The sequence below is a fragment of the Heterodontus francisci genome, chromosome 2 (assembly GCF_036365525.1).
Source record: "Heterodontus francisci isolate sHetFra1 chromosome 2, sHetFra1.hap1, whole genome shotgun sequence".
NCBI lineage: Eukaryota > Metazoa > Chordata > Chondrichthyes > Heterodontiformes > Heterodontidae > Heterodontus > Heterodontus francisci.
Window position 1 is genome coordinate 151,787,634 of NC_090372.1, and position 27,942 is coordinate 151,815,575.

General features: G+C 43.1%; 2 protein-coding genes and 1 long non-coding RNA gene across 5 annotated transcripts in view; 1 reads left to right on the plus strand and 2 right to left on the minus strand.

Moving 5' to 3' along the window:
• abitram (actin binding transcription modulator) overlaps positions 1–2,305 on the minus strand; it is a 57,906-nt gene extending 55,601 nt beyond the window's left edge. The window contains 1 exon segment of the mRNA XM_068012011.1: positions 1,954–2,305. Within this exon segment, the coding sequence (XP_067868112.1) occupies positions 1,954–2,260 (307 nt within the window). The 5' untranslated portion in view covers positions 2,261–2,305.
• On the plus strand, positions 1,807–27,607 carry LOC137347550 (uncharacterized). The gene is made up of 3 exons (XR_010968977.1): positions 1,807–2,033; positions 25,555–25,641; positions 26,564–27,607. It is a non-coding gene; the product is annotated as an uncharacterized lncRNA (long non-coding RNA).
• The window catches only part of LOC137347529 (zona pellucida-binding protein 2-like), a 119,424-nt gene continuing 109,586 nt past the window's right edge, over positions 18,105–27,942 (minus strand). For all 3 annotated transcript variants that reach the window (XM_068011992.1, XM_068011985.1, XM_068011998.1), the window contains one exon: positions 18,105–18,172. In XM_068011992.1, the coding sequence (XP_067868093.1) occupies positions 18,160–18,172 (13 nt within the window). In that variant the 3' untranslated portion in view covers positions 18,105–18,159. The remainder of the gene's footprint in view (positions 18,173–27,942) is intronic.

Genomic DNA, 27,942 nt, shown 5'->3' on the forward strand with positions numbered 1-27,942 from the left:
GGAAGCACCAACCAATGGACAGAGCTAAGCAATCCTACAACCAATGGATAAGATCAAAGCTCTGCAGTCCTGCCACATGCAGCAGGAGGAGCCAGCTCCACAAACATCCTCATTCCAAATGATGATGGAGCTCAGCACATCAGTGCAAAAGACAGAGCTGAAACATTTGCAAACATTTTCAGCCAGAAGTGCAGTGGATGATCCATCGCAGCCTCCTCCTGGGTCCCCACCATCAGAGATGCCAGTCTTTAGATCACTTCATTCACTCCACGTGATATCAAGAAACAGGTGAACACACGGGATACAGCAAAGGCTATGGGCCCTGACAACATCCTGGCTTTAGCACTAAAGACTTGTGCCCTAGAACTAGCTGCGCCCCTAGCCAAGCTATTCCAGTACAGCTACAGCACTGGCATCTACTGACAATGTGGAAAATTGCCCAGGTTATGTCTTATCCACAAAAAGCAGGACAAATCCAATCCAGCCAATTACTGTCCTATCAGTCTACTCTCAATCATCAGCAAAGTGATGCAAGGTGTTGGCAATAATGCTATCAAGCCACTTGGCTTCAGACCTCATTACACAGCCTTGGTTCAAACATGTACAAAACAGCTGAACTCAAGAGGTGAGAGTGACTGCCCTGGACACCAAGGCAATAATGCATCAAAAATGTGGCATCAAGAAACCCTGGCAAAATTGAAGTCATTGGGAATCAGAGGAAAACTCTCTACTGGTTGGAGTCATACCTAGCACAAAGTAAGATTATTGTGGCAGCTCAGCTCCAGGACATCACTGCAGGCATTCCTCAGGGTAGTGTCCTCAGCACAACCATCTTCAGCTGTTTTATCAATGAACTACGTTCAATCATATTCTCAGAAGTGACAATGTTCACTGATGCTTGCACAATGTTCAGTCCCATTCATGACTCCTCAGATACTGAAGCAGTCTGTGCCTGCATGCAGCAAGACATGGACAACATAAGGCCTTAGCTGATAATTGGCAAGTAACATTCATGCCACACAAGTACCAGGCAATGACCATCTCCAAAAAGAGAGAATCTAACCATCTCCCTTTGACATTCAATGGCAATATCATCAAATCCTTCACCCAAAACATCTTGGGGGTTACCATTAAGAAGAAACTGAACTGGACCAGCCATAGAAACACTGTGGCTACAAGAGCAAGTCCAAGGCTAGGAATTCTGCAGTGAGTAACTCACTTCCTGAGTCCCCAAAGCCTATCAACATCTACAAAGGTAGAAGTCAGGAGTGTGTTGGAACACTCTCCTGTATTGCCACTTGCCTGGATGAGTGCAGCTTCAACAACATCATCCAGGACCAAACAGGCTGCTTGATTGGCACCATATTCACCACCTTAAACGTTCATTCCCTGCATTACCTGCACACAGCATACACCTTCTACAAGATGTAATGCAGCACCTTCGTAACCCACGACCTCTTCCACCTACAAGGACAAGGGCAACAGACGCGTGGGAACAGCACCACCAAGTTCCCCTCCAAATCACACACCATCCTGACATGGAACTATATCGCCGTCCCTTCACTGTCGCTGGGTCAAAATCCTGGAACTCCCTTCCTAACAGCACTGTGGGAGTACCTACGCCGTGGGTCTACAACCGTTGAAGATGGCGGCTCACCACGACCTTAAGGACAATAAACACTTGGCCTTGTCAGCAACGCTCAAATCCCAGGAACAAAAAAAAATCCCGTTAGTCAGGAAATTCAGCTCAGACTGATTCAATATTCCTCAATTATTCAATGGCCGCCTGCCAGGCTCTAGGCTCGGTGAAAGGCCATGAGCCTCCCTCCGCCCGCCGTACACTGAGCAGTCCCTCCGCAAAGTTTAAACGACCATTCACCAACACCTCTCAGTCAGTGCCGCTCTTCCGTGGACCACAGAGCAAGGCTTTACCAGCCGAGTAACACCGCCTACCTGTCTTGTACCAGCGGCTGAAGTAGCGATCGACCATTGATGGGCACTCCTGCTCCTGCGCCATCTCACGCCGGAAACAGGTAGAGCGCTGCGCTGTCTCCTTGGTAACACACTGGAAGTACGGCAAAGTTCTTGCTGATGAATATTTGTCATTCCGGCCTTTGAGCTGCGAAAAGTTACGCAGCACAGGGAGACTTGTTGCGCTGCACACCTCTCTGTCATTCCCTATTTGAATCTCCAACCCGGCTTCTATCATGTCACGGCTGTCGCCAGAGTCAGTAATGACATTCTCTGTGACTGTAAACATAGTACATTATCCCTTCTCTGCTGCTTGTGACACAGTCAACCACACAATCCTCTTGCACCACTTTGTCCTTCATGGTCCGACTGAGTGGCACAGCCGTCAGTTTGTCTGATGAATGTTCAGAATGGAAGTGAAAAAAGGAAATGAGAGGCAAAGAAGAGAATATGTGAAGACACTGCCAGATAACAGAAAGGGAATCCAAAAGTCTTCTGTAGGCATATAAATGGTAAGAATCATAGAATGGTTACAGCACAGAAGGAGGCCATTCGGCCTATTGTGTCTGGTCTGTGCTCTGCAAGAGCAACTCAGCTAGTCCCACTCCTCTGCCTTTTCTCCTTAGCCTTGCAATTTTTTTCTCCTCATATAATTATCCAATTCCCTTTTGAAAGCCACGATTGAATCTGCCTCCACACATGCCCTGGCAGTGCAATCCAGATCGTAACCACTCTGCGTAAAAAAAGTTTTCCCTCATGTCGCCTTTGTTTTGATGCAAATCACTTCAAATCGGTGAGCTCTGGTCATCAACCCTTCCGCCAATGGGAACAGTTTCTCCCTGTCGACTCTGTCGAGACTCCTCATGGTTTTTTTCATTCTTTCATGGATGGTGGGCATTGCTGGCAAGGCCAGCATTTGTTGCCCATCCCTAATTATCCTTGAGAAGGCTGTGGTGGGCTGCTGCCTTGAACCACTGCAGTCCATTGAAACCTGTATAGAATGTCCTCTCAACCTTCCCTAAGAAAAACAGCCACAGTTTTGCCAATTCATCCATGTAACTGAAATCTTTCATCCATGGAACTATTCTTTTGAATCTTTTCCACACCCTTTTTATTGGCTTCAAAGCCTTCCTAAAGTGTGATGCCCAGAATTGGACACAATACTCCAGTTGAGGCCAAACCAGTGTTTTATAAAGGTTCAGCATAATTTCCTTGCTTTTGTACTCTATGCCTATATTTATGAAGCTCAGGATGACGTTTAAACCAATCCTCATCTAAATGATAAAAGCAGAATTCTGCAGATCTGGAAATCTGAAATAAAAACAGAAAATGCTGGAAATACTCAGCAGGTCAAGCAGTATTTGTGGAGAGAAAAACAGAGTTTACGTTTCAGGTTTGTGTGACCTTTCATCCGAATTGGCAAAAGTCAGAAATGTAATTTGTTTTGAGCAAGCGAAGGGGGGGAAGAAGAACAAAAGGGAAGGTCTGTGATAGGGTGGAGGGCAGTTTGTTCAAATAGATGAAAGACAACAAAGTCTCCAGCCCGATGGTATTTCAGCTGAGGCCTTCAAAGCTTCAAAGCCTTTTGGTCACATCAAGACTCCGTGCACTCATCCTACGGATTTGGGAGGAAAAAGAACTCCCTCCCCACCCACGCAGCCCCCTCAACCCCCCGCCCCCCCACCAACTTCCCCAACTTCAGAAATGCAACAGTTGTATCTTCAAGAAGGGAGATAAATCATGCTGTGGAAACTATCGAGGTATTTCCCTCTCGTCCATAGCAGGGAAAATCCTGACATGCATTCTCCTGAATGACCTGATAATTGAGGCTGAGGAAATCCTTCAGAGACAGAGGCTTTAGATTTTCCAAAGGAACTGCCGACATGGTCTTTGTTGCCAGACAAATCCAAGAAAAATGTCGAGAACGACACCAGGAACTCTTCATTCTTCGACCTGACCAAGGCATTTGGCTCAGTAAATCACATGGCTCTGTGGATTGTGCTCCAAAGATTTGGATGTCCAAGAAACTTCACCAAAATCTTGCAATTGCTCCATGATGATATGACTGCAACTGCCTTGAGTGGGAGATCGGAAACATCACTGCAGGAGTTCCTCAGGGTAGTGTCCTAGGTCCAAACATCTTTAGCTGCTTCATCAATGACCTTCCCTCCATCATAAGGTCAGAAGTGGGGATGTTCCTTGATGATTGCACAATTTTCAGCACCATTCCTGACTCCTCAGATAATGAAGCAGCCCTTATCCATATGCAGCATGACCTGGACAACATCCAGGCTTGGGCTGATAACTGGCAAGTAACATTCGCGCCATACAAGTGCCAGGCAATGACCATCTCCAACAAGAGAGAATCTAACTATCTCTCCTTGATGTTCAATGGCATTACCATCACTGAATCCCCCACTATCAAGATCCTGGGAGTCACCATTGACCAGAAACCGAACTGGACCAGCCTCATGAATGCTGTGGCTACAAGAGCAGGCTAGAGGCTGGGAATTCTGTGGCAAGTAACTCAACTCCTGTCTCCCCAATGCCTGTTCACCATCTACAAGGCACAAGTCAGGAATATGATGGAATACTCTCCACTTGCCTGGATGGATGCAGTTCCAACAACACTCAAGAAGCTTGACACCATCCAGGACAAAGCAGCCCGCTTGATTGGCACCCCATCCACCTCCTTCAACATTCACTCCCTCCACCACCGATGCACAGTGGCAGCAGTGTGTACCATATACAAGATGCACTGCAACAACTCACCAGGGTTCCTTCGACAGCACCTTCCAAACCCGCGACCTCTACCACCTAGAACGACAAGGGTAGCATATGCAGGGGAACATCACCACCTGCAGGTTCACCTCCAAGCCACACACCACCTTGACTTGAAACTACATCGACGTTCCTTCACTCTCACTGGGTCAAAATCCTGAAAGTCCCTTCCAAATAGCATTGTGGGTGTACCTGCACCCCAAGGACCGCAGCAGTTCAAGAAGGCAGCTCACCCCACCTTCTCAAGGGCAATTAGGGATGAGCAATAAATGCTGGCCTAGCCAGTGACGCCCACATCCCAGAAACGAATAAAAGACAAATAGACCTTGACTGTAACTGTCTCCACATCAGTATCTAATAATTGAGTTCTTCAAAATCTAGACCGGGGTCAAGCAAGGCTGTGTGATAGCCCCTATACTATTTGCAATGTACCTGATAGTGACTATTCACTTCATCAAAGTTCAGCTGCCCTCTGGTGTATTAAATACAGCTTAGTTGAAAAACTCTTTAACCTTCATGCCAAAATTAAACTAACCACCACAGACATACATGATCTACAGTTTGCGGATGACTGCAGTGTCGTTGTCCACTCTGCACCAGATTTGCAAGCCACTCTCGATCGCTTCAATTCTGCAAACAAGAGACTCAGCCTGTCCTTGAATGTTGCCAAAATAAAACTCAAATATCAACCCACACCTGGTCAGCTATATATTGCACCTCCCATATATATTGAAGGAGAGACTTTGGAATATGTTGAGCACTTCCCATAACCTTGGCAGCCACCTTTCTCAGAAGGCCACCATTGACGAGGAGATCCAATGCTGGATCAGCTGCACTAACCTAGCCTTCTACAAACTACGACAGCGAGTGTTTGACAACAAAGACCTCCACCAGTCAACAAAAGTCATAGTGTACAAAGCAGTTATTGTCACCACACTCCTGTACTGCAGTGAGACCTGGACTATGTATCAGTGACACATAAGAGCGCTAGAGAATTTCTATCAGCAATGCCTCCGCCGCATCCTCTGGATTCAATGGGAGGATCGTTGAACAAACACTAGTGTCCTTCTTGAAGCCAGCTCCACAATTATTCAGGGAAAACTCCTGCAAAACCAACTTCGATGGATTGGACTGCACAGCGGTTCAAGAAGGCAGCTCACCACCACCTTCTCAAGGGCAATTAGGGATGGGCAATAAATGCTGGCCGAGTCAGCGACGCCCAAATCCCAGGAACGAATGAAAAAACAGTGTTGGGATGGCTGAAAACCATCTCCCCAGCCAGGTCGTTTTCTCAACTCTCAAATGGCCAGCATTCCAGGGGAGGACAAAGAAAACCCTTCAAAGGCACAAACTTGAGTGTCTTTGAAGCTTGGCAGCATTGACATTGATGGCTGGGAGGAGCTTGCTGCCAGTCGTTCAAAATGGAGACAACTTGTCCACCAAGCTGCATCATGCTTTGAGTCCAAATGCCTTAATGATGAGGCAGAGGGGTAGTAGAGAATGAAAGAAAAGGAAGCAAATCCTGCACTCCGGATCCCACTGCCTCATAGGATGTCCTGACCATGTGCCCAAAGATCTGCGGGTCAAGAATGGGCCTGTTCAGTCACATGAAGACCCACGGCAAAACCTCATGACCTTGATTAGACATCATCCTCGAATTGAGGGACAGCCAATGACAGAGAACAGGAGAGATTAATTGACAAAAGGTTTCAGAGTACAAAGCCGGAAGTGTGATAATGGGACAAGTTAAGAGACATAAAATGTGTCTGAATGAAGTGTAAATGGCAGCATAGCAGCCATCCAAACACAAATTAAATGGATTAAGAAAGAAACAAGGGATGGGAGAAAAAACAAACCAGTAATAAGCACAAGAAAAGAAAAAAAAAGGGGTCAGAGGTTATGGTCTAAAATTAGTGAACTCAATGTTGTCCAGAAGGCTGTAAAATGTCCAGTCAAAAGATGAGGTGCTGTTCCTCGAGCTTGTGTTGAGCTTCATTAGAACACTGTAGCAGGCTTCTGTGCCAGGAATCATCCCCCCACTCAGCAGACCCTTTTGCCCATCTCCAATATTCTCCCTCCACCTGGACCCCCCCCCCCTCTGGCCTCTTACCCTCCCTCAAACTTTTCATTGAGAAGTGCAGACGTGACATCAGCTGTCTCAATTTTTGTGCTCCCGTCGCTCATTCAAACCTATTGCCCTCTGAATTTTCTGCACTCTGTTCTCAGGTCCAACCCCAACATCGTCATCAAACCTGCTGATAAGGGTGATGCTGTTGTCTGACAGACCGACCTCTACCTAGCAGATCCCGATCGCCAACTCTGATAGTTTCTTCTACCTCCCCCGGACCATGACTCCACCACCGAACATCAAGCCACTGTATCCAGCCCTGTCCCTGACCTCATCTCTGGAGATTTTCCCTCTACGGCCTCCAACCTCAGTTCTTCAACCACACACAGCCCGTTTCTACCTCCTTCCCAATATCCACAAACAAGACTGCCCTGGTAGACCATTGTTTCAGCTGCCCCACTGAACTGATTTCTTCCTATCCCGACTCATTTTTACTCCCCTTGTCCAGTCTCTTCCTACCTACATCCATGACTCTTCCGATGTCCTCCACCACTTCAACAATTTCCAGTTTCCTGGCCCTAACTATCTCCTATTCATCATGGACGTCCAATCCCTCTACATCTCCATCCCCCACTAGGATGGTCTGAGAGCTCAGCTTCTTTCTTGAACAGCACCCTCCTCTGCCTGGATGAAGTTGTTCTCACATTGAACAACCTCTCCTTCAACTCCATTCACTTCCTCCAAAAAGGTGTTGCTATGGCTACCTGCATGGGTCCTAGCTATTCCTGCCTTTTTGTGAGATATGTGGAACATTCCTTGTTCCAGTTCTCCTCAGCCCCCTCCATCACCTCTTCTTCCAGTTAATTGATGACTGTATTGGCACCGCTTCCTGCTGTCTTTTTTTTATTCTTTCATGGGTTGTGGGCATCGCTGGCAGGCACGCATTTGTTGCCCATCTCTAACTGCCCTTGAATATAGTGGCTTGCGAGGGCAGTTAAGAGTCAACCACATTACTGTGGGTTTGGGGTCACATGTAGGCCTGACCAGGTAAGGATGGCAGATTTCTTTCCCTGAAGAACATTAGTGAACCAGATGGGTTTTTACGACAATCGATGATAGTTTCATGGCATCATTACTGAGACTAGCTTTCGATTCCAAATTTTATTGATTAATTGAATTCAAATTCCACCAGCTGCCGTGGTGGGATTTGAACCCGTGTCCCCAGGGCATTAGCCTGAGCTTCTGGATTACTAGTCCAGTGATGTTACTACTATGTCACTGTCTCACCTTGAACTGGAAAATTTCACTGGCTTTGTTTCCAATTTCTACCCTTCTCTCACCTTCACATGGTCCATCTCTGACTCTTCCCTTCCTCGATTTCTCTTGTCTCCATTTCTGAGGATAGGATATCAACCAATATTCACTATAATTCCACGGATTCCCGCATTTACTTGGAATACACTTCCTCACACCCACTTTGTAAAATATACAAACTTGGTGGTTTTATTTTAATTTAAAAAAATCAACAGATGAAACTCTACACCGAGGACTCGATACAATTCTCCCAGTTTCTCTGTCTCCGTCGCATCTGTTTGGATGATGCAACTTTCCATACTAGCATTTCTGATGCCTTCCTTTCTCCTCAACCAAATATTCCCCCCCTCCCATACCCCGCCACTGTGATTGACAGGACCCTCAACCAGGTCCGATCTATTTCCTGCACTTCTGCTCTCACCCCATCCCTCCCTCACAGCACCTTGATAAAGATCCCCTTGACCTCACCTTCCACCCTACCAGCTTCCGTATTCAATGAATCATCCTCCGTCATTTCCGCCACCTCCAGCGTGATGCCACCACCAAAGACACCTTCCCCTCCCCTTTCTGCATTCCGAAGGGACCGTTCCCTCTGACACCCTGGTCCACTCCTCAGTCACCCTGAATACCTGTCCCCTTTCCTACAGCAGCTTTTCATGCAAGCACAGGAGATGCAACACCTGTCCTTTTACCTCCTCCCTTCTCACCGCCCAGGGCCCCAAACACTCCTTCCAAGTGAAACAGTGATTTACTTGTACTTCTTTCAATTTAGTAAACTGAATTCACTGCTTATAATGTGGTCTCCTCTACAGTGGGGAGATTAAATGCTGATTGGCTGGCTGCTTTGCAGAACACCTCTGTTCAGTCCGCAAGCAGGACCCTGAGCTTCCTGTTCCTTGCCATTTTAATTCTCCACCTTACTCCCACTCTGACCTTTCTGTCTTTGGCCTGCTGCCGTGTTCCATTGAAGCTCAACGGAAGCTCAGCGAACAGCAACTCATCTTTTGACTGGGCACTTTACAGCCTTCTGGACTCAACATTGAGTTTTAGATCAGAACCTCTGCCCCCATTTCTTTCTTGTGTTTTTTTTTGCTGGTTCATGAGAAGAAATTCCTCCTCATCTCTGACTTAAATGGGAGACTCCTTCATTTGAAACTATGCCCCCTACTTCTAGATTCGCCCACAAGGGAAGCATCCTCTCAGCATCTACCCTGTCAAGTCTCCTCTGAATCTTATACGTTTCAATAAGATCACCTCTCAATCTTCTAAACTACAACGAGCATAGGCCCAACCTGCTCAACTGTTCCCCATAAGACAAACCCCTCATCCCAGGAATCAGCCTAGTGAACCTTCTCTGAACTGCTTCCAATGCAAGTATGTCCCTCCTTAAATAAGGTGACTAAAATTGTACACGGTATTCCAGGTGCACTTTCCCCTAACAATAAATGCCAACATTCCATTTCCCTTCCTAATTACTTGCTGTAACTGCATACTCACTTTTTGTAATCCATGTACAAGGACATCCAGGTCCCTCTGTACCGCAGCATTCTGCAGTATCTCTTCATTTAAATAATATTCTGCTTTTCTATTCACCCTGACAAAGTGGACAACCTTACATTTTTCCACATTGATCTCCATCTGCCAATCTTTTGCCCATTCACTTAACCTATCTATATCCCTTTGCAGACATGTTTTGTCCTCCTCACAGCTTGTTTTCCTATCTGTTTTCATATTGTTAGCAAATTAGGTTACAATACAATACAAAACTGACTTGCCAGTTCTGAGGAAAGGTCACACAGACCTGAAACGTTAACTCTGTTTTTCTCTCTACAGATGTTGCCTGACCTGCTGAGTATTTCCAGCATTTTCTGTTTTTGTTCCCCATCTAAATGATTTCAGCGTGCAGACGAGCACGACCGACACTACAAACTGGCAAGTCAGTTTTGAGCAAGTGAAAGGGGGAGAGGGGAAGAAAAACAAAAGGGAAGGTCTGTGATAGGGTGGAGGGCAGGAGAGATTAAATAATAAAATGAGTCACCAGAGACAATGGGCTACAGCCAGGCCATTGGGAAAGGATAGTTCCTGTGCCAGCTCACTGGACGTCAAGGTCACAGACAGGTTCTGCTGTCAGGTATTCAGATGAGTATTTTGATGGAGCGGCCTACTGGAGAATGCCGATGGTCATCCCAACGAGATGCTTGGTGCATTGGCTGACCTGCCAGGCAGCCTGTTATCGCTGTCAAGGAGCATAGAGGAGTCTGGCTCCAATGTGGTACAGGGCATCACAGAGCCTGGAGCCCATCCTTTCCACTTGTGGACCCAGCCGTGATACAGAGCCTGGTGGCCAATGTCCCAACTTCCTTTGCAGCACAGACAGAAGCAACCCAATATCTCAGTGCTGCATGGAAGCTCAGACTGAGGTCATGAGATCCATGCTTGATCATGGCTGTGGATACCAATGCTCAAAGGGGCATGCAGGCATTCACTGCAGTCCAGCAATCTGTCCTACAGATTACTAGGATTGCTGAGGGGCCACACTGAGGGTGTGGCAGTGGCTCTACAGTGCACGAACCCGCTGTTCTCTGTCAGGATGACAGCATTTGCCCTCCCAACACTGCCACTCCACCAGTGTCCTTGCTGTTGTCTTTCAGCCAGCCGATTCAGTCTGCTGCCGCCCATGTTGAGGTGGTGCAGCCCAAAAGTGCACCATTAAAGCTCAGAACTGCTCGAGTTCATCCTGCAAGACAGTCTGCAGTATCTCCCAGTGAAAGCAGCCCTCCACAAGCCATGCTGCAGCCCCTGGAGGGACACTGTGTAGGAGGACTAGGCACACATAAGGCAGGCACTAAGGGAATGCACAAGGGTGAATAGTTCAGTTTTGTCTGTATTTTTGGAAGTGTTGGATAAAGTTGTTATGGAATGGTTATTTTATTGGTGGCTTTTATTTCAGTTCTTTTGCCAAGAGGACACTGTGATCATACGTAGCAGATGAATTGAAAGGTGCAGATTTGTGGAGCAACTATGATGTTAGGATGAGATCTAAGGGAAACCGGAATCTGAGTACTTGCTCATGGACAGCTCATCCAGAGCAAAGGAGTCCTAGATGCCTCCTCTCTTCCTGCTCCTCCTCCCTCTGTGCAGTACTTCCTATCTCTGCTTCCTGTGCTCCATTTCCACATCATGCTGCAGCCCAAGAGGAACTGCAACTATAGCACCAGTGATGCTACGCAGCCCAATTTTGTGGCCAATGAATGCTATAATGGGAGAAATGCTGGAAGACCAAAAGTTAGTGGACCAAATGACCCTCTCTCACCATAACCTTTGTTACATTATTATTTTGATGAACAGCGAAGGTCTCTTTCGCCAGCTATTTTATGCTTGAGCAAGCTGCTGAGTCTTCAGAGCTGGTTTTCTTTCTCCTGAGTCAAATTGGCAAATTGCGCAGGTTGAAATGATGACTGAGTTGGAAACTCACAGAATGAGTACCAGGAATAGGGAATAGTCTGATGCACCATGTACAGTATTTAAAACAGATAATACAACATAAGTACAGAAAAATGGTTTTGAGAATGCTTCAAAATATTTTTTACTAAACAAAAACTGCAGTCTTTTTGCAATGTTTTATTTCTTTGCTCAGTGGAACAATTCAAATGGTTATTCATGCTAATGCTAGAAGAAATAGAATTGAAGCTCATTCATGAAGGCTTTTTTACAGATACAGCTACAATACCTGCTTAAAAACTGCTAAAATAGCTAGTCTTCCTCTTATTTTTCCGATGTTTTGCCATACTGATCATGTGTGAAATGTAGTCAAACCAGGTGATCGGTTTTCATTTGGGTTCTTTAACAAACTGGTTGCATTGCAGGAGATAAAATCCCAAAGCAGGCTGAAGCTTCATTACGATTGGCAAAAGGTGGAAGGGAAGAGCACTATGCTAGTTTCATATGCACGGGCATACTGGATGGTGAGTCTTCAGCATGCCCAGAAATCTGGTGGGAACAAGACCTCAGGCAGACCTGCACATGGGACGATATTTGCAATCTGGAGGCCTTAAATGACAGCTCAGCTGGTTGAGGCAGTGAGTAACTGAGCCATGCAGACTACAAAAAGCACAGGTTTGATCCCCAGGCAGTAATCACTAAGCTGATTTCAGGCAGGGTGGCAGGAAGGCTGCTGCAGTCAACATCCCATCCCTGGGTTCCCCCTCCTCAGCATTTTACAATGACCCCTGCTGGAAATATGTACATGTGGATGGAAAGCCAGGATTGGATTTAGGTATGATGCCCTTATCAGTCAAATAGCTTGTTAACACTAACTGGCAAGACATCCCATGAAAAATGAGCCTTTGTACCAGTTACCAAAGGGAGCCCAGCAAGGAGTCAGCACTTTCAGGTGAGGAAGGAATTAAAATTTCTGCAGTCTGGAGCTGGGAAACCACAAGATAATAGTCACAGAATAATAATAAAACTTCTCACTGGAACTGCTGGTACAGCATTACATAAACACAAAACAGAAACACAAGCTAGTAACTTTGACAAGGAACTTTACAAATGAGATAAGACACTTGTTAGACACAGTTCAGTGCCTGATGATTAATTCATAAGAAAATATCTCATTCAGAGGAGCCAGGTGCATCGATCATTCGTAACACCATTTTGATGAAAAGGAAAATACATGATCTTTGTCAGGCACACTAAGGGGGGAATTTTCCCATTAGAGGTGGGATCAGATGAGGTGGAGGAATAGGAAAATTTGACAAAATGCCAACAGACAGGAATCCTGACGTGAACTTGCCTCCTCCCACTTTTCCCAGGGGCAGAAGGCGTGCGTGGATGGCAACCCTGCTGTCAGTGGCGGGAAGCCAATTAAGGGAATAATGGAGGCAATTTTTGGAAGCCTGAGGAATTTTGCCCACGCGCATGAGATCCCCGCTGTCGGCAGCTCATCTACTCATGGGAGGCGAGAGTAGAGCAAGCGGTCAGAATGCCATGGGATTCATATGTAGTGGTCACTTTAAAGGTCAAAATTGGCAATCCTCAGGACATCTGCAGGCAAATAATTGCAAATGTTTGTTCATCACCTTCAGACATATCCACCAGATAGTGCTGGGCGTGAGGAATTGGCTGCTGGTCCCATCAGCAGTAAGGTACCTCTATCTTGTGCCACTCTCTCTCCTCAGCACACAGTGGGGCTGTTGGCCACCCTTCATTTAGGGCGCTCTGATTGCCCCTGCCACATCCCAGGCTGCCCACCATCCATGATTGGATGGTGCTCCCAGAGGCAGCGCAGCTTCTTAATTGACTTCCTCTGGGAAGATTGTGCCCGACGTCCTGCCAGATGCACGTCCAGCTTCGCGACCCGGATTTCAGCCTGAATTTGGGCTTGCGACTCAAATGGGAAAGTGTTTTCAAGTTTGATCAGTAGAGGACATGAATATTCAATTTTTAGTGATCAGTATCACTATTCTGGAAACAAAAGTCCTAAAATATGTACAGCTCGGCAATGTAGTCTAATTCCAACTTAATATATCCTTAATCAAAATGAGGTCATTTTTGTTTCCTTCATACCATGAATTGAGGTGATTAGTGGGGTGGCAGCCATCATGAAATCTGGCAGAAAACAGATTCACTGGATTGCTGCTGGTTTAAAGACCCACTCGATCTTCCAGTCTTATTATGGTATGTAATGTATGTGCAGTGAAGTTTCATTGCTTCAGAGAACTGCAGTCTATCTTGTAAAGTGTAGCACCTCAAAGGGTATCTGGGGTGAGTCCTTAACCAAGGCCCTTAACACAGCGGTGGGCTTTTGAAGGAACAGCATAACCGTGCTTTAAAAACATTGGGATCTAATATCTGTTGAGTTGGCTCTATCTGGATTCACCATGCTGCAAATTTATCTGGACAGGATCCTGATGCAGTGGCTTCTCAGAAGCTCTGCAGTCTGTCCCTATACAGGGTCGGGGACAAGCTGAGGGAGGGCCCAGCAACAGGGGAATGAAAGGGATCACCGACGAGGGAGCTGTTTCCCAAGCTGACTCCAGACCCATACCACCCAGCTGCTCCATTCAACTAACCCATGCAGAGAAAGAAAGCGAGCAGATCCAGTCAGTAAGTTACCACAGTAACCAGACATGACAGCTGCAGTAGCAGAAACATCATGCCCTGCAGGAGAAGATAAGGAGCTATCTCAAACTCCATATGATGAGAATTGAATTGGGAAGTGTGTTAAAAAGTCATGTGGGACCCTTGGCTTTAGAAATAGGGGTACAGAGAACAAAAACTAGGAAGTTATACTAAATCTTTATAAAATATTGGTTAGGCTCCAGCTGGAGTACTGTGGCCTGTTCTGAGCAACACACTTTAGGAAAGGCTGTAGAGGAGATTTACTGTAATGGTATCAGGCATGAAAGACTTCAGTTACAGGGAGAGACTAGAGAAACTGGGGTTGTTATCCTGAGAGCAGAGGAAGTTAAGGTGAAGTTTGATAGCCATGTTCAAAATCTTTGAAGGATTTTGATAGAGCAAATAAAGAGAAACTGTTTCCAATGGCAGAAGGGATGTTAACTTGAGGACACAGGTTTAAGGTAGTTGGCAAAAGAACCAGAGATGACATGAGGAAATTTTTTTTGCAGTGTTACGACCAAGACAGGAGTAATGCACTGTTAATTGAGTCCCACTACCACACAGGTCACAGCATATTAGTAAACTTTTCCACCTACCAGAAAAATAGCAAAATTAAACACTTTATTTCTCCCCCAGAATAAAGTACGCCAAACCAGGTTTCTTTAAACAACAACAAAATTAACTATTTATTAATAAACCAAGTTTTAAATGATAATGAGATAAAACTATATGTATGAAAAGATTTTATAACTTCTTATTCTTCCTAACCCTCATGCATACACACATACATTCAAAAACCAGTGGTTAGCCAGTTTTTAAAAGATTGTTTTGCAACGGTTTCTTAGGAATAAAATAATTAGTTGTCACAGTCTGGTAGGATATTTCCAGATTGGTGAGGAGTCCCAGAGTCGAATAGTCAGATGCCACGCGAGGTCTCTTCAGACAAGTTTGATAAACAGTCTGTGAGGGGAGGCATTAAAGGCAATTTGTCTGCAGCAGACATCACACAGATCTTTTAGCAAAAAGATATAGCAACAGGTCTACTTAAATTTTAAAGTAGCAGTCTAACAGTAGAAACTTTCTTGAGATTTCAGGATCTCCCAAAATTACAAAAGGCAACAGGACTCACTCTTGAGGCAGGGATTCTTCAGACTGGAGGGAACAGCAATCTGCCATGCCCAAAATACATGGCTTCCTTTCTCCAAAGCAGTGTTTCTGCACAGAGTGTAGCAACTCCTCTTTTCCTGGGTCTTTTCTCGCTCTTCAGGCAGGTCAAAACCACACCTTAAATGTAGTATTTCTTTCTAAGAGATCAGAAGGCTTCTTTCATAGAGAGTAGCTCTTTTCTGTGGTCTCTCAGCAAATCACAGGTCCCAGCCATCTCACTGGTCTGTTTCACATTGCAAAACTGAAACTAAAATTCTCCAACAACCAAGTCACAAGACAGTCATAAATCTTCCTGTTGCTTGGATATAGGTTTTATAGCCTGCACACTTCAAACACCAAGTCAGCATTCAGTGTTCCCATCAAGTCCTTTTTTTCTCAGTCTTAAAGGCACACAGACCTCTTAGTTTAAAAAAAAAACTCTTGTGACATGTCAGCCCTTGGTGAAATGAATCATCATTCTCGAATGCATTTCATTGCAAAGTAAAACAGAAATTGAAAAAAATATTTTAAACATATTTTTGCATTCATACCCTCATTCACCCTACTGGTAGTTAACACAATTTTCTTTGTACCATTGTTACTCATGTAACTCAACAAGGTTAAACTCATGACAAAGCATTGATGATAACATTGTTTTTTCTCGCAATGTGTACAATCTTCAAATCATAAGGCTGTAACAGTAAACTCCATCTGAATATTCTGGCATTTTGGTTTTTACCTTTTTCTACAAAGGTTGTTCCCATCAGCCAATTGCAACCTCCCAGTCTCCCAGTTGTGTCATGTGTTCTTTCCAAGTATGTCTATAGACCAGTACCTCAGCAAGGCGAACTGCACAGTTAGGAAAACTGGCCACTACTGGGCTTACTATTCTCTGAGAAGTTTCTCGAGTAACCATTAACCTGTGTGGTATCACTTGACACTGGAAAACCCGTCCAGTGTAACAGTGGGGTGTCAAAGAAATTTGGCAGTATCCCTTTAAAAAATCTATCTTGCTAAGAAACATGGCACTGCCCACTCTGTCAATACAGTCTTCCAAGCGAGGAATTGGGTAGGAGGCTGCCTTCGTTACTGCATTGACTTTTCTGTAGTCTATGCAAAGTCGAGTTGACCCATCAGGTTATGTCACTAATACCATTGGTGAACTCCAACTGCTTTGACTAGGTTCAATTAAGTTGTTTTTCAGCATGTATTGAATTTCTGCTTTTACTCGGGCCTATTTGTCTGGAGCTAAGTGGTAAGGATGCTGTTTTAAAGGAACGATTCCCCTGTATCCACATCACGTGTGACTAGGTTGTGCATCCTGGATTATCCCTACAGACTCTTCTAAATGTTGTGAGTAGCTTTGTTAGGTCTTCTCGTTGTTCTGCATCTAAGTACAAAAGCATGTTGTCCAATTTTCCTAGCCATTCTGTATTCACTAACCGGATAGTAGGAGATTCAATTTGAGAATTGTCTAGGCCTCCTTCTGCCTCATGCTCACTATTCTTTTCCTTCTCAATAGTCTCTATTATCTGACATACCTGTACTGGCTTATCCTCCTCCCTGCGACAATATGGCTTTAATATATTGATATGACACAGCCGATTCTTTTCCCAGTGATCAGGGGTATCAATCAAGTAATTTACCTTGCCCACTCTTGATTACTTTATACGGACCACTGAACCGTGCTTTTAATGGTTCACCCTGTAAAGGTAACAATATTAATACTTCGTCCCCTGGTTGCAAATTTCGGGTCTTTGCCTTCTTGTTTGCCCATTTTTTCATATTAGCTTGGGATGCTTTTAGGTGTTCCTGAGCCACATTGCAAGCTTTTGTGAGCCTTTGCCGGAACACAGATACATAGTCTAGTATCTATGATTCATTCTTTTGTTCTAATAACCTGTCTTTGATGGGTTTTAGAGGACCTCTTATTTCATGCCCGTAAACCAATTCAAAAAGACTAAAACCTGTTGACTCATTAGGTGAATCGCTTGTAGCAAATAAAAGAAAGTCTAGCCCTTTATCCCAATCATGCAGATATTCATGACAATATGCTCTAATCATTGTTTTGAGAGTTTGATGGTACCTCTCTAAAGCTCCCTGTGTCTGTGGGTGATATGCTGAAGATTTTAACTGATATCCAAATTACCCATGATTTCTTGAAATATTTTAGACATGAAATTAGAACCTTGAGCTGATTGAACGTCAAGTGGTAATCCATATCTCGTAAAGAATTAGGTTAACTGCTCCACTACTATTTTAGCAGTAATTGTCCTCAAGGGAATGGTTTCTGGAAATCAAGTATCCATGATAGCAAGTATATATTGATGTCCTGCTTTTGTTTTGGCAAGGGTCCTACACAGTCTATCAATACCCAAGTAAATGGTTCCTCAATAACTGGTATGAGAATTAGTGGTGCCAGTTTTATGGTAGGTTGCGGTTTTCCCATCATTTGGCATGTATGGCATGTCCTACAAAATTGCTTCACGTCCTTGGTAAGGCCTGGCCAGTAATAATGTTCACATATACATGATTTGGTCTTCTGAATCCCCATATGTCCTGCGCTAACCTTAATAATTCCTGCCGATATTTAGGCGGTACCACTATCTGTCGAACAACTGTCCATTCTTCATCCACAGGTCAATGAGACGATCTCCATTTCCTCCTCAAAACCCCATCTTCAACATAATAGTCTTCTGGAACTCCTTTTGCCTCAGCTTCTGTCAGAGCTGACTGCTATTCTATGTAACTCTGGATCAGCTTGCTGTGCTGCAATTATAGAAGATTTGTTAAACATCTCATTTGGATTATCTAAATCCCCAAGGAAAGTTTCAGATACTCGGCTATTTGTTGTGGTGCCAATTTTACCTTCAACAATGGAACTTGCTTAGCCATTGCTCGGGTTACTACACACGCAGGAAATATTCCTGGAACTTGTTCCTGTAATTGTTCTGTTTCTTTAACTGCACTTGGTTTCTCTGTGACTACAGGAGAAACTGATACTCTTGATCCAGCCAAATCATTACCCCGGAGTAGGTCAATTCTCTTTACTGGCAAACTATGGACAATTCCTACAGTTACCATCCCAGATAATAGGTCACACTCTAGGTGCACTCTGTTATGACCAGGTGAGAAAAGTGCCTTGGGGTCTTTTACTGTCTTCACCTGGACTTATTGTAACAGGGTTTTTTTTTTGGTGAATCCTTGTTCACCACTTTCCAATTATAAGGCAAAGAAATGAGCACAAACAGGCTTTCTTAGGTTTAAAGAAGAAAAGCGAAATTTATTAAACCTTAAACTTAAAATCTAATACGGTTAACGCCTATGGATACATGACAGCCCATGCTAGCATGTACACACGATACACACATGCAAACAGGGACAGAAAAGAGCAGAAGGAAAATAAAATGGAGAGGTTTGAGGCAATACCAAAAGGGTTTCTTGTTACTGTGCTTCGAGCACACAGTAGTCCTTTCGTAAGTAGTCTTGCTTTAAGTTGGAGCCCAGTATTCTTCTTAAACCTTGTTTACTGTAGGAGACTTTTCTCTCTTGGGGTTCATGTGTCTTCAATCGTTTCCGAAGCTGGTGAGAGCGAGATGAGAGCAGACAGGAGAGAGGTGTTCTCAGTCCAGGAGAAAACAGCCTTCTGAGTTCAAAATCCCTGTTGGAAGTTCAAATTCAAAAAAACTCCAACAGTCAGACAGTCATGTGACCAAACTGGTCCGACCACGTCTGTTTGTGTATTCAGCCATTTTAGCACTTAACCTGGAATGCTAGCCTTTCCACCTTCAATGTCTGGTAATCAAAATTCCATTGTGGATTAAATTGGAGCAGGAAATAGCTTCTTTGTCCTTTGAAGTACTTGTCTGTTGATATGCTAATGTCTCTCTCCAGCCAAAGTCTCCAATTGTTTTTTAAAGCAAGTTCTTTCTTCATCAGCAATAGTTTAAAATCAATGCTCATGTGACAAAATTAATTTTCCTCATTCTTGGCAGGTGGAGTACGGGTATATACTCCCCGCCAATTCCATTAACTAAAACTTTAGCGTTGTGTACTCTCTGATGGAAATGCTATACCTTTCCCCAGCAAAAGGGTTTAGATTGTTCCTGTATCCCTAAGTATAATGATAGGTTTGCCTGCCTCACTTGAGGTTATATGGAGTTACTTTTCCCTTTCACAGGAATTCATTCTAACTTTCAGGTATCTTATTCTTAACAACTACACTCACTTTAGTTTTTGTATCTGGTTTTACAGCTGCCGTTTAAAGCTACAGCCTGGTCTGACGTACTCTCAGTCAGAGCCTTTTTCTCTGCATTAGTTTTGTGTACCCTAACAAGTTCCATAGGTCTACCTCGCAACTTCCAGCATTTTGAACGAAGGTGTCCCACCTTGTGGCAATACTAACACTTCAGCTTGCGGATCTCACTTCTACCTTCAGCATCTTCCTTTCTGGCCTGAGGAGGGGATCCTGGGGTGTTCCCAGTTATTCCTTCTTGTCCCCAGCTACTTGCCTTCCTTTCACTTTCCCACCTTCTATCCTTCTCGGGTTTGTGGGGGTGATGGAAAAAAGGTTTTGGCTTATTCACAAGCTCAAAATCATCAGCAATTTCCGCTGCTTGCCTAGCTTTTAAAACTTTCAGGTTATCCACACGAGTTCTCACTACTGAAGGAATTGACTTTTTAAACTCTTTCAGAGAATCAGTTGAACGTGGCTTCCATCTTTAATGCCTGTACCCAACGATCAAAATTAATTTGCTTTACCCTCTCAATTCTACATAGGTCTGCCAGTCAATCTCTGTACGTTCCAAAACTTCTGATGGTAAGCTTCAGGGACCAACCCATACACAGCGAGAATAGCCTTTTTCACCATCTCATAATCTGCAGAAGCCTCTTCAGGAAGATTGGTGTAAACTTCATGAGCTCTGCCCATCAACTTGCTTTGCATAAGCAGTGTCCAGCTTTTCTTTGGCCATTTCATTTGTCTGGCTATTTTTTCAAAATAAATGAAAAGTGCCTCTACATCCTTTCCTCAAACTTAGGGAGAGCTTGTATAAAATTAAACAGCTTTTCGCTGGGTCCTGGGCTAGATTCAGATTCCTCCTGACCCGAATTTTCCCTATAGTCAAGACCACCCCTTTGTCTTAGTTCCATCTTTCTTAATTCAAAGTCCCTTGCTTCTTTTTCATTTTTTCTCTGAAATTCAAACCTCAGTCTTTCCAATGCTGTTGCTGTTTCTTTCTCCTGTTCAAGTTTTCTCGTTTCCTTTTCAGCCTCACGTTTTTTCATTTCTAACTGAATTTTAGCCAATTCAACTGCATCACCCTCTGACTTGCTATCTACTTCTCCCTCTTCCTATTCTTCCAGTTTTCAGTGTTGGGCTATTATGTCAATTATCTCTGCTTCTTTAGCATCTGATTTCAATTCAAAACAACAAAGACCAGTACAGCACAGGAACAGGCCATTTGGCCCTCCAAGCCTGCGCCGATCTTGATGCCTGCCTAAACTAAAACCTCCTGCACTCCCAGGGACCGTATCCCTCTATTCCCATCCTGTTCATGTATTTGTCAAGATGCCTCTTAAACGTCGCTATCGTACCTGCTTCCACCACCTCCCCCAGCAGCAAATTCCAAGCACAGAAAAAGAAAGAAAAGACTCACCACCCTCTGTGTAAAGAACTTGCCTCGCACATCCCCTCTAAACTTTGCCCCTCTCACCTTAAACCTATGTCCCCTAGTAACTGACTCTTCCACCCTAGGAAAAAGCTTCTGACTATCCACTCTGTCCATGCCACTCATAACTTTGTAAACCTCTATCATGTCGCCCCTCCACCTCCGTCGTACCAGTGAAAACAATCCGAGTTTATCCAACCTCTCCTGATAGCTAATCCAACCCCAATTGTGCTGCCAATTCTTTCAATTTAACCTTAGTTAAAGTTTTCAAGTCACTGAAGGACACATTCTTTCCCAGAAAATCTGTTGTAACTGCTAATGCCATTCCGATGATATAGCCTTTACCCTATTATGAGAAACCGGTTTGTTTTTCTCTTTCAAATTATTACTCCCCTTATAATTCACGTAATTAGCGTTGGATTTGAATCCCGGACGAGCCCCCAATTAATATGTTACGACCAAGGCAGGAGTAATGCACTGTTAATTCAATCCCATTACTCCACAGGTTACAGCATATTAGTAAGGTTTCCCACCTACTGGAAAAATAGCCAAATTAAACACTTTATTTATCCTGGCAAAAGGGATGTTAACTTGAGGTCACAGATTTAATTGGCAAAAGAACTAGAGGCGACATGAGGAAAAAAATTTACGCAGTGAGTTGTTATGATCTGGAATAAACTGCCCAAAAAGGTGGTGGAAGCAGATTCAAAAATAACTTTGAAAGGGATAAATATTGATAAAGGAAAAATTGACGGTGCTATGGGGAAAGAGCAGGGGAGTGGAACAAATTAGATCACTTTCAAAGAGCTGACAGAGACATGATGGGCCGAATGGCTGCCTTCTGTGCTATATCATTCTATTAGTACCAAGGACATAGGTCGGAAGAGGGATGTGGTCCTACAGAAAGAGTTTAGTGAGCTAGGTACGAAATTAGCAAATAGGACCTCAAAAGTAGTAATCTCCAGATTACTCCCAGTACCATGCACAAGTGAATATAGAAATAGGATAGTGCAGATGAATACTTGGCTGAAAAGATGGTGCAGGATTCCTGAGATTCCTGGGACACTGAGACCAGTTTTGGAGAAGGTGGGATCTGTACAGGCCAGATGGGTTGCATCTGAACAGAGTTGGGACAAATTGCCTTGTGGGGCGATTTGCTAGTGCTATTGAGGAGGATTTAAACTAACTTGGCAGGGGTGTGGGAACCAGGAGGAAATATCAGAGAGGAATACAAAGGTGCACAGAATACTGGGAAAGACAGTTAGTACTAGAGTAGGGAATAGTACGTTATTTGGTGGGGTCAGAGTAAGAGAGAAAATAATAAAGTCTAAATCAGGGTTAATGTGCATGTATGTGAATGCACAAAGTGTTGTTAATAAGACTGGTGAGTTACAGGCGCAGACTGACATGTGGAAATATGATGTTGTAGCTAACAGCGACCTGGCTCAAAGAAAGGTGTTAAATATTCCTGGATAGAAGGTGTTCAGGAAAGATAGAAAAGGAAGAAAAGGAGGAGGAGAAGCTGTATTGATTAAGGAGAGCATTACAGTGCTGGAGAGAGAGGATATCCCTGAGGGGTCAAGGACGGATTCTATTTGGCAAGAGCTAAGGAACAAAAAAGGTGCAATTACATTGTTCAGTGTAGTCTATAGGCCACCAACTAGTGGAAAGGATGAAGAGAAACATACTTGCGAGGAAATTACAGAGATGCAAGAATTATAGAGTAGTTATAATGGGGGCCTTTAATTATCCAAATATAGACTGGGATAGTAGTATTACTGGGATAGTAATATTGTAAAGGGTGTAGAGGGGCAAGAGTTCCTAGAGTGTGTTCAGGAAAATTTTCTACAGCAGTATGTTTCCAGTCAAACAAGAGGGGAGGCACTGCTGGACCTGGTTCTTGGGAATGAGGTGGGCCAAGTGAATCAAATACCAGTAGGAGAAAATTTAGGGGACAGTGATCATAGTATCATAAGGTTCAGGTTGGTTATGGGAAAAGACAAAGAACAATCTAGAGTAAGAATAATTAACTGGGGGAAAGCCAACTTCAGTGGGGTAAGAATGGATCTGGTCCGAATAAATTGAATCAAAGGTTGGCAGGAACAACAGCAGGTGAACAATGGGCTACCATCAAAACAGAGATAGTTTGGGCACAGTCAAGGTATAATCCCTTAAAACGGAAAGGTAGGGCAAGTAAATCCAGATTTTCCTGGATGACAAAAGAGATAGCGATGAATATGAAGAAGAAAAAGTGTGCTTATGACAGTTGTCAGGTGGATCATACAATGGAGAACCAGGCTGAATATAGAAGGTTCATAGGGGAAGTGAAAAGGCAAATAAGAGAAGCATAAAAGGGAATCTCAAAGTCTTCTATCGGCATATAAGAAGTAAAAGGGTGGTAAAAGGTGGAGAAAGGCCGATTAGGGACCAAAAGGGGGATTTACGCATGGAGGTGGGGAAATAGCTGAGTTATTAAATGAATACTTGGCATCTGTCTTTACCAAGGAAGAAGATGCTACCCAGGCCACAATGAAAGAGGAGGTAATTAATACACTAGAAGGACTAAAAAATTCCTAAGGAGGAGGTATTAGATAGGCTGTCTATACTTAAAGTTGATAAGGCACCTGAAATGGATGAGATGCATTCAAGGATACTGAGGGAAGTGAGACTGAAAATGCAGAGGCACTGGCCATAATTTTCCAGTCTTCCTTAGACTCAGGGGTGGTGCCAGAGGACTGGGGAATTGCAAATGTTACACCCTTGGTCAGAAAAGGATGTGAAGATAAGTGCAGCAACTACAGGCCAGTCAGTTTAACTTCAGTGTGGGGAAACTTCTAGAAACAATAATTTGGGAGCAAATTAATGGTCACAGGGACAAATGTGGGTTAATTGAGAAAAGCCAGCACGGATTTGCTAAGGGAAAATCATGTTTAACTAACTTTCTGGATTTTTTTGAAGAGGTAACAGAGAGGATTGATGAGGGCAATGCCTTTGATGTGGTATACATGGACTTCCAAAAGGCATTTGATACAGTGCCACACAAAAGACGTGTGAGCAAAATTATAGCTCATGGAATAAAAGGGATAGTAGCAACATGGCTAAGTGACAGGAAACAGAGAGTAGTGGTTAATGGATGTTCTTTGGGCTGGAGGAAGGTTTGTAGTGGAGTTCCCCAGGGGTCAGTGTTGGGATCCTTGCTCTTCCTGATATATATTAATGACCTAGACCTTGGTGTACAGGGCACAATTTCAACATCTGCGAATGATACGAAACTTGGAACAATTGTGAACTGTGAGGAGGATAGTGTAGAATTTCAAAAGGACTAGACAAGTTAGTGGAATGGGTGGACAGGAGGCAGATGAAGTTCAATGTGGAGAAATGTGAAGTCATTCATTTTGGGAGGAAGAACATGGAGAGACAATATAACAGAGGATACAACTCTAAAGGGGGTGCAAGAGCAGAGGGACTGGGGGGATATGTGCATAACTCATTGAAGGTAGCAGGATAGGTTGAGAGCACAGTTAATAAAGCATACAGTATCCTGGGCTTTATTAATAGGGGCATACAGTACAACAGCAAGGAGGTTATGTTGAACTTGTATAAGACGCTAGTTCGGCCTCAGCTGGAGTACTACGTCCAGTTCTGGGCATCGCACTTTAGGAATGATGTGAAGGCATTAGAGAGGGTGCAGAAAAGATTCACAAGAATGATTCCAGGGATTAGGAACTTCAATTATGAAGATAGATTGGAGAGGTTGGGACTGTTTTCCTTGGAAAAGAGAAGGCTGAGAGGAGATTTGATAGGGGTCTAGACAGAGTAGATAGAGAGAAACTGTTCCCATTCGTGAAAGGATCGAGAACGAGAGGGCACAGATTTAAAGTAATTGGTAAAAGAAGCAAAAGCGACATGGGGAAAAACTTCTTCACACAGCGAGTGGTTAAGGTCTGGAATGCACTGCCTGAGTGTGTGGTGGAGGCAGGTTCAATTAAGCATTCGAAAGGGAATTAGACTGTTATATGAAAAGGAAGAATGTGCAGGGTTACGGGAAGGAGGCAGGGGTGTGGCACTAGTGATTTGCTCATTCGGAGAGCTGATATTGACATGATGGGCCAAATGGCCTCCTTCTGTGCTGTAACATTTCTGTGATTCTGTTTGACCTGTATTTGAGGAGGAACAGTCCATATTAAAAAGCATTTATAACTGAGATATATACACATTTTAAAATGTTTTAATATAAAAGGCTTTCAATATCTAGTTAAGTATATATCCTAATCTAGGTATGGTCTTTCCATTTGTAATACTTAACTGTTTACAAACAGCTACTTCTGTGTAAAATTGAATCTGAAAAATACTGATTTAAGGGTTGGGTATTGGATTGTGCTGAATTAAATAATGTTTAGAAACAATCTGAAAGGAAGGCTGTAGCATATTATCAAATGATGTGTCTTCTCATGCATATTATTTCTTATGGAATTTTCACAGCAATACCATCACTCTAGCCACCAACAAGGGAAGAACGGGACATTTCTTATGCCAGAGACTTGTGAGCAAGTCTTACTGTTGAACTTGGTGAGGCTTGTAAAACAATCTTATTCAGAAATTCATTTAACATGAAAAAGCTATGTTTTTTGGTGGTCGAGAGAAATACTCTAAATATGGTTACAGTTAGAAACAGTAATTTGCCCTTATTATGTGGCACTGAGTAATTGGTATCCAGTTTGTTAACTTTAAACTTTTCAAGCTCAACTCAATTATCATTTTAGTCAGTCTCAATCGTGCATACAATGTCCTAAATATTTTTTCAGTTTTGATTTTATTTAGGCTTATTTTAAGAAAGCATCATTTTGTTTCCCTCCCTATTAGTTTCACCGAACATAAAATCAAACATATATATTTGGAGAAGAAATCAAGCTTAATAGAGTTACATAACGTATTATGCTTCATGAGATATTTTATTAGGCTTAGAAAGTTAAGTTGACTTTGAATAGGTTTGCTTGAGAAATCCTGAAGGAATTATATAATGAAACACATTTGAAGTTTAAATGTAATGATTTGGGCTATTACGTTTCCCCATTTCAAAAGGGAGACATTTTTGGTTTGTAAAAAAATAGGTGGTTTTATAAACTTGAGATGGAATAACATACACAAAAATTGAAAGTGACATTTTCACTGAGACTGTCTTCAATGGTTGAGAATACTCAAAAGTCCATATTTTAATTTTAAGGTAAGATGCACCCCTCCCCCCCACCCCCAGCCCGTATTTTATCTTTTATCAATTAACCAACTGGGAAATCTCCTCATCAACAGTAATGCTGTTTCATTAAAAAAAACAACCTTTGCTATACCAGAGCATATGAGCTTTATTCCCATGCTTATGTTTCCATATGTATAAAAGTTAAACTATTTTGTTAAAAGATGATGAATTAAAGTCTTTAAATATTTTAGGATGATACTAATTTCAATCTTAAATACCAAGTTTCTTTTTTTCCAGCATTATCTACAGTAACAACACTCTCAAAAAAGGACAATATACAACACAGCCTGCAATTTACAGATTAACACTGTGATACCTCACATCTATATAGATTTTTGCACAAAATAAATGAGCACTGGGAACTACTACCTTCCATGCCTGAGGATAGCTGCTAGCTTTTGTGGAGTTGAATTCCTTGAGATAAAGCAAGCTTCATCTGATGTGTATGGAGATCTGCATTCCTCAAAGCTGCTCTCCGGGCAAGTGGTTTCACCAGATCGCAAAGAGCCAAAAGACTTACATGTTTCAGTGTCACTGTCACTAAGTAGACCAATGCATTGATCATCTGAGAATCCCACTCTGTGTTTTGGAGAATGCCTAACAATAAATTCAGATGGTCTTAACTTGCTTTTCTGTTCCAGTAGGTCAACACTTCTAATAATATTTGCCAGTGTTTTCACCTGTTGTTTTACTTCTCCCTCTTTCACCTGAACATATTTTCCCTTCATTGGTGACTTGCAATACCTCCGGCATATTCTGCAAAACGCACACAAATGTCTGTAAAGCTCGCAGTACAGTGTATGAAACAGTTAATCCTGAAAACTTTCTACACTTTTCTTAAGTAAATAAAGAAATACATGTACGAGTAACTAACACACTTCCTGTAGTATTTCACACTCTGAGGTTTTGTTGGTGCAAGTGGTGGTGGTGGGGAGGTGTAGATGTGGTGTGGAAAGGGGCGGGTGCACATGGATACGAAATTTTTATGTGTAGAAATTGGTGAGAGTTGTGCTCAGAGACAGTAAAGTTAATTAGTTCCTAGGAAATTTGTGCCAAACGAGTTCTTTTTGTGTGATGTCCACTTTGCATGAATGACAAACACATACTGGACATAATATTCTTGTGACGTTGCTCATGGTGTGTTGGAGGATCTTTTTTTTTTTGGGCCTCCTTATCTCGAGAGACAATGGATATGCTACTTTATTCCATGTAACGTACAGTATATTATCAGGACTACTGATATACAGTAATTGAATAAGTGAATCTGTTTTTATTATATTATTGTGAGAGTGTTTGTGGTTATCCTGGAACAAATTCCTTAATTATGTGTATATTTGTGTGAATAAATTGTCTTGATAATTATATAATTAATTATGAATAGTTAATTTTACCTCTTGCCTTTTATTCAAAACCAAATATAGAGGAAGTTAGTACAGAAGATGATCCAGTATACATTTGGCAGAAAGTAGTTTGCAAATACTGCATACATCAGAACTGGGGAGTAGGATAGCTGTGGTTAGTCAGTATTAAGGAGGGTAATTCTGGGGTTTGGAAGCACTTAAAAGAATGTGATGTAATGTGGCAGGAGCAGATGGGGATTGGTGTCTGCAAGCATG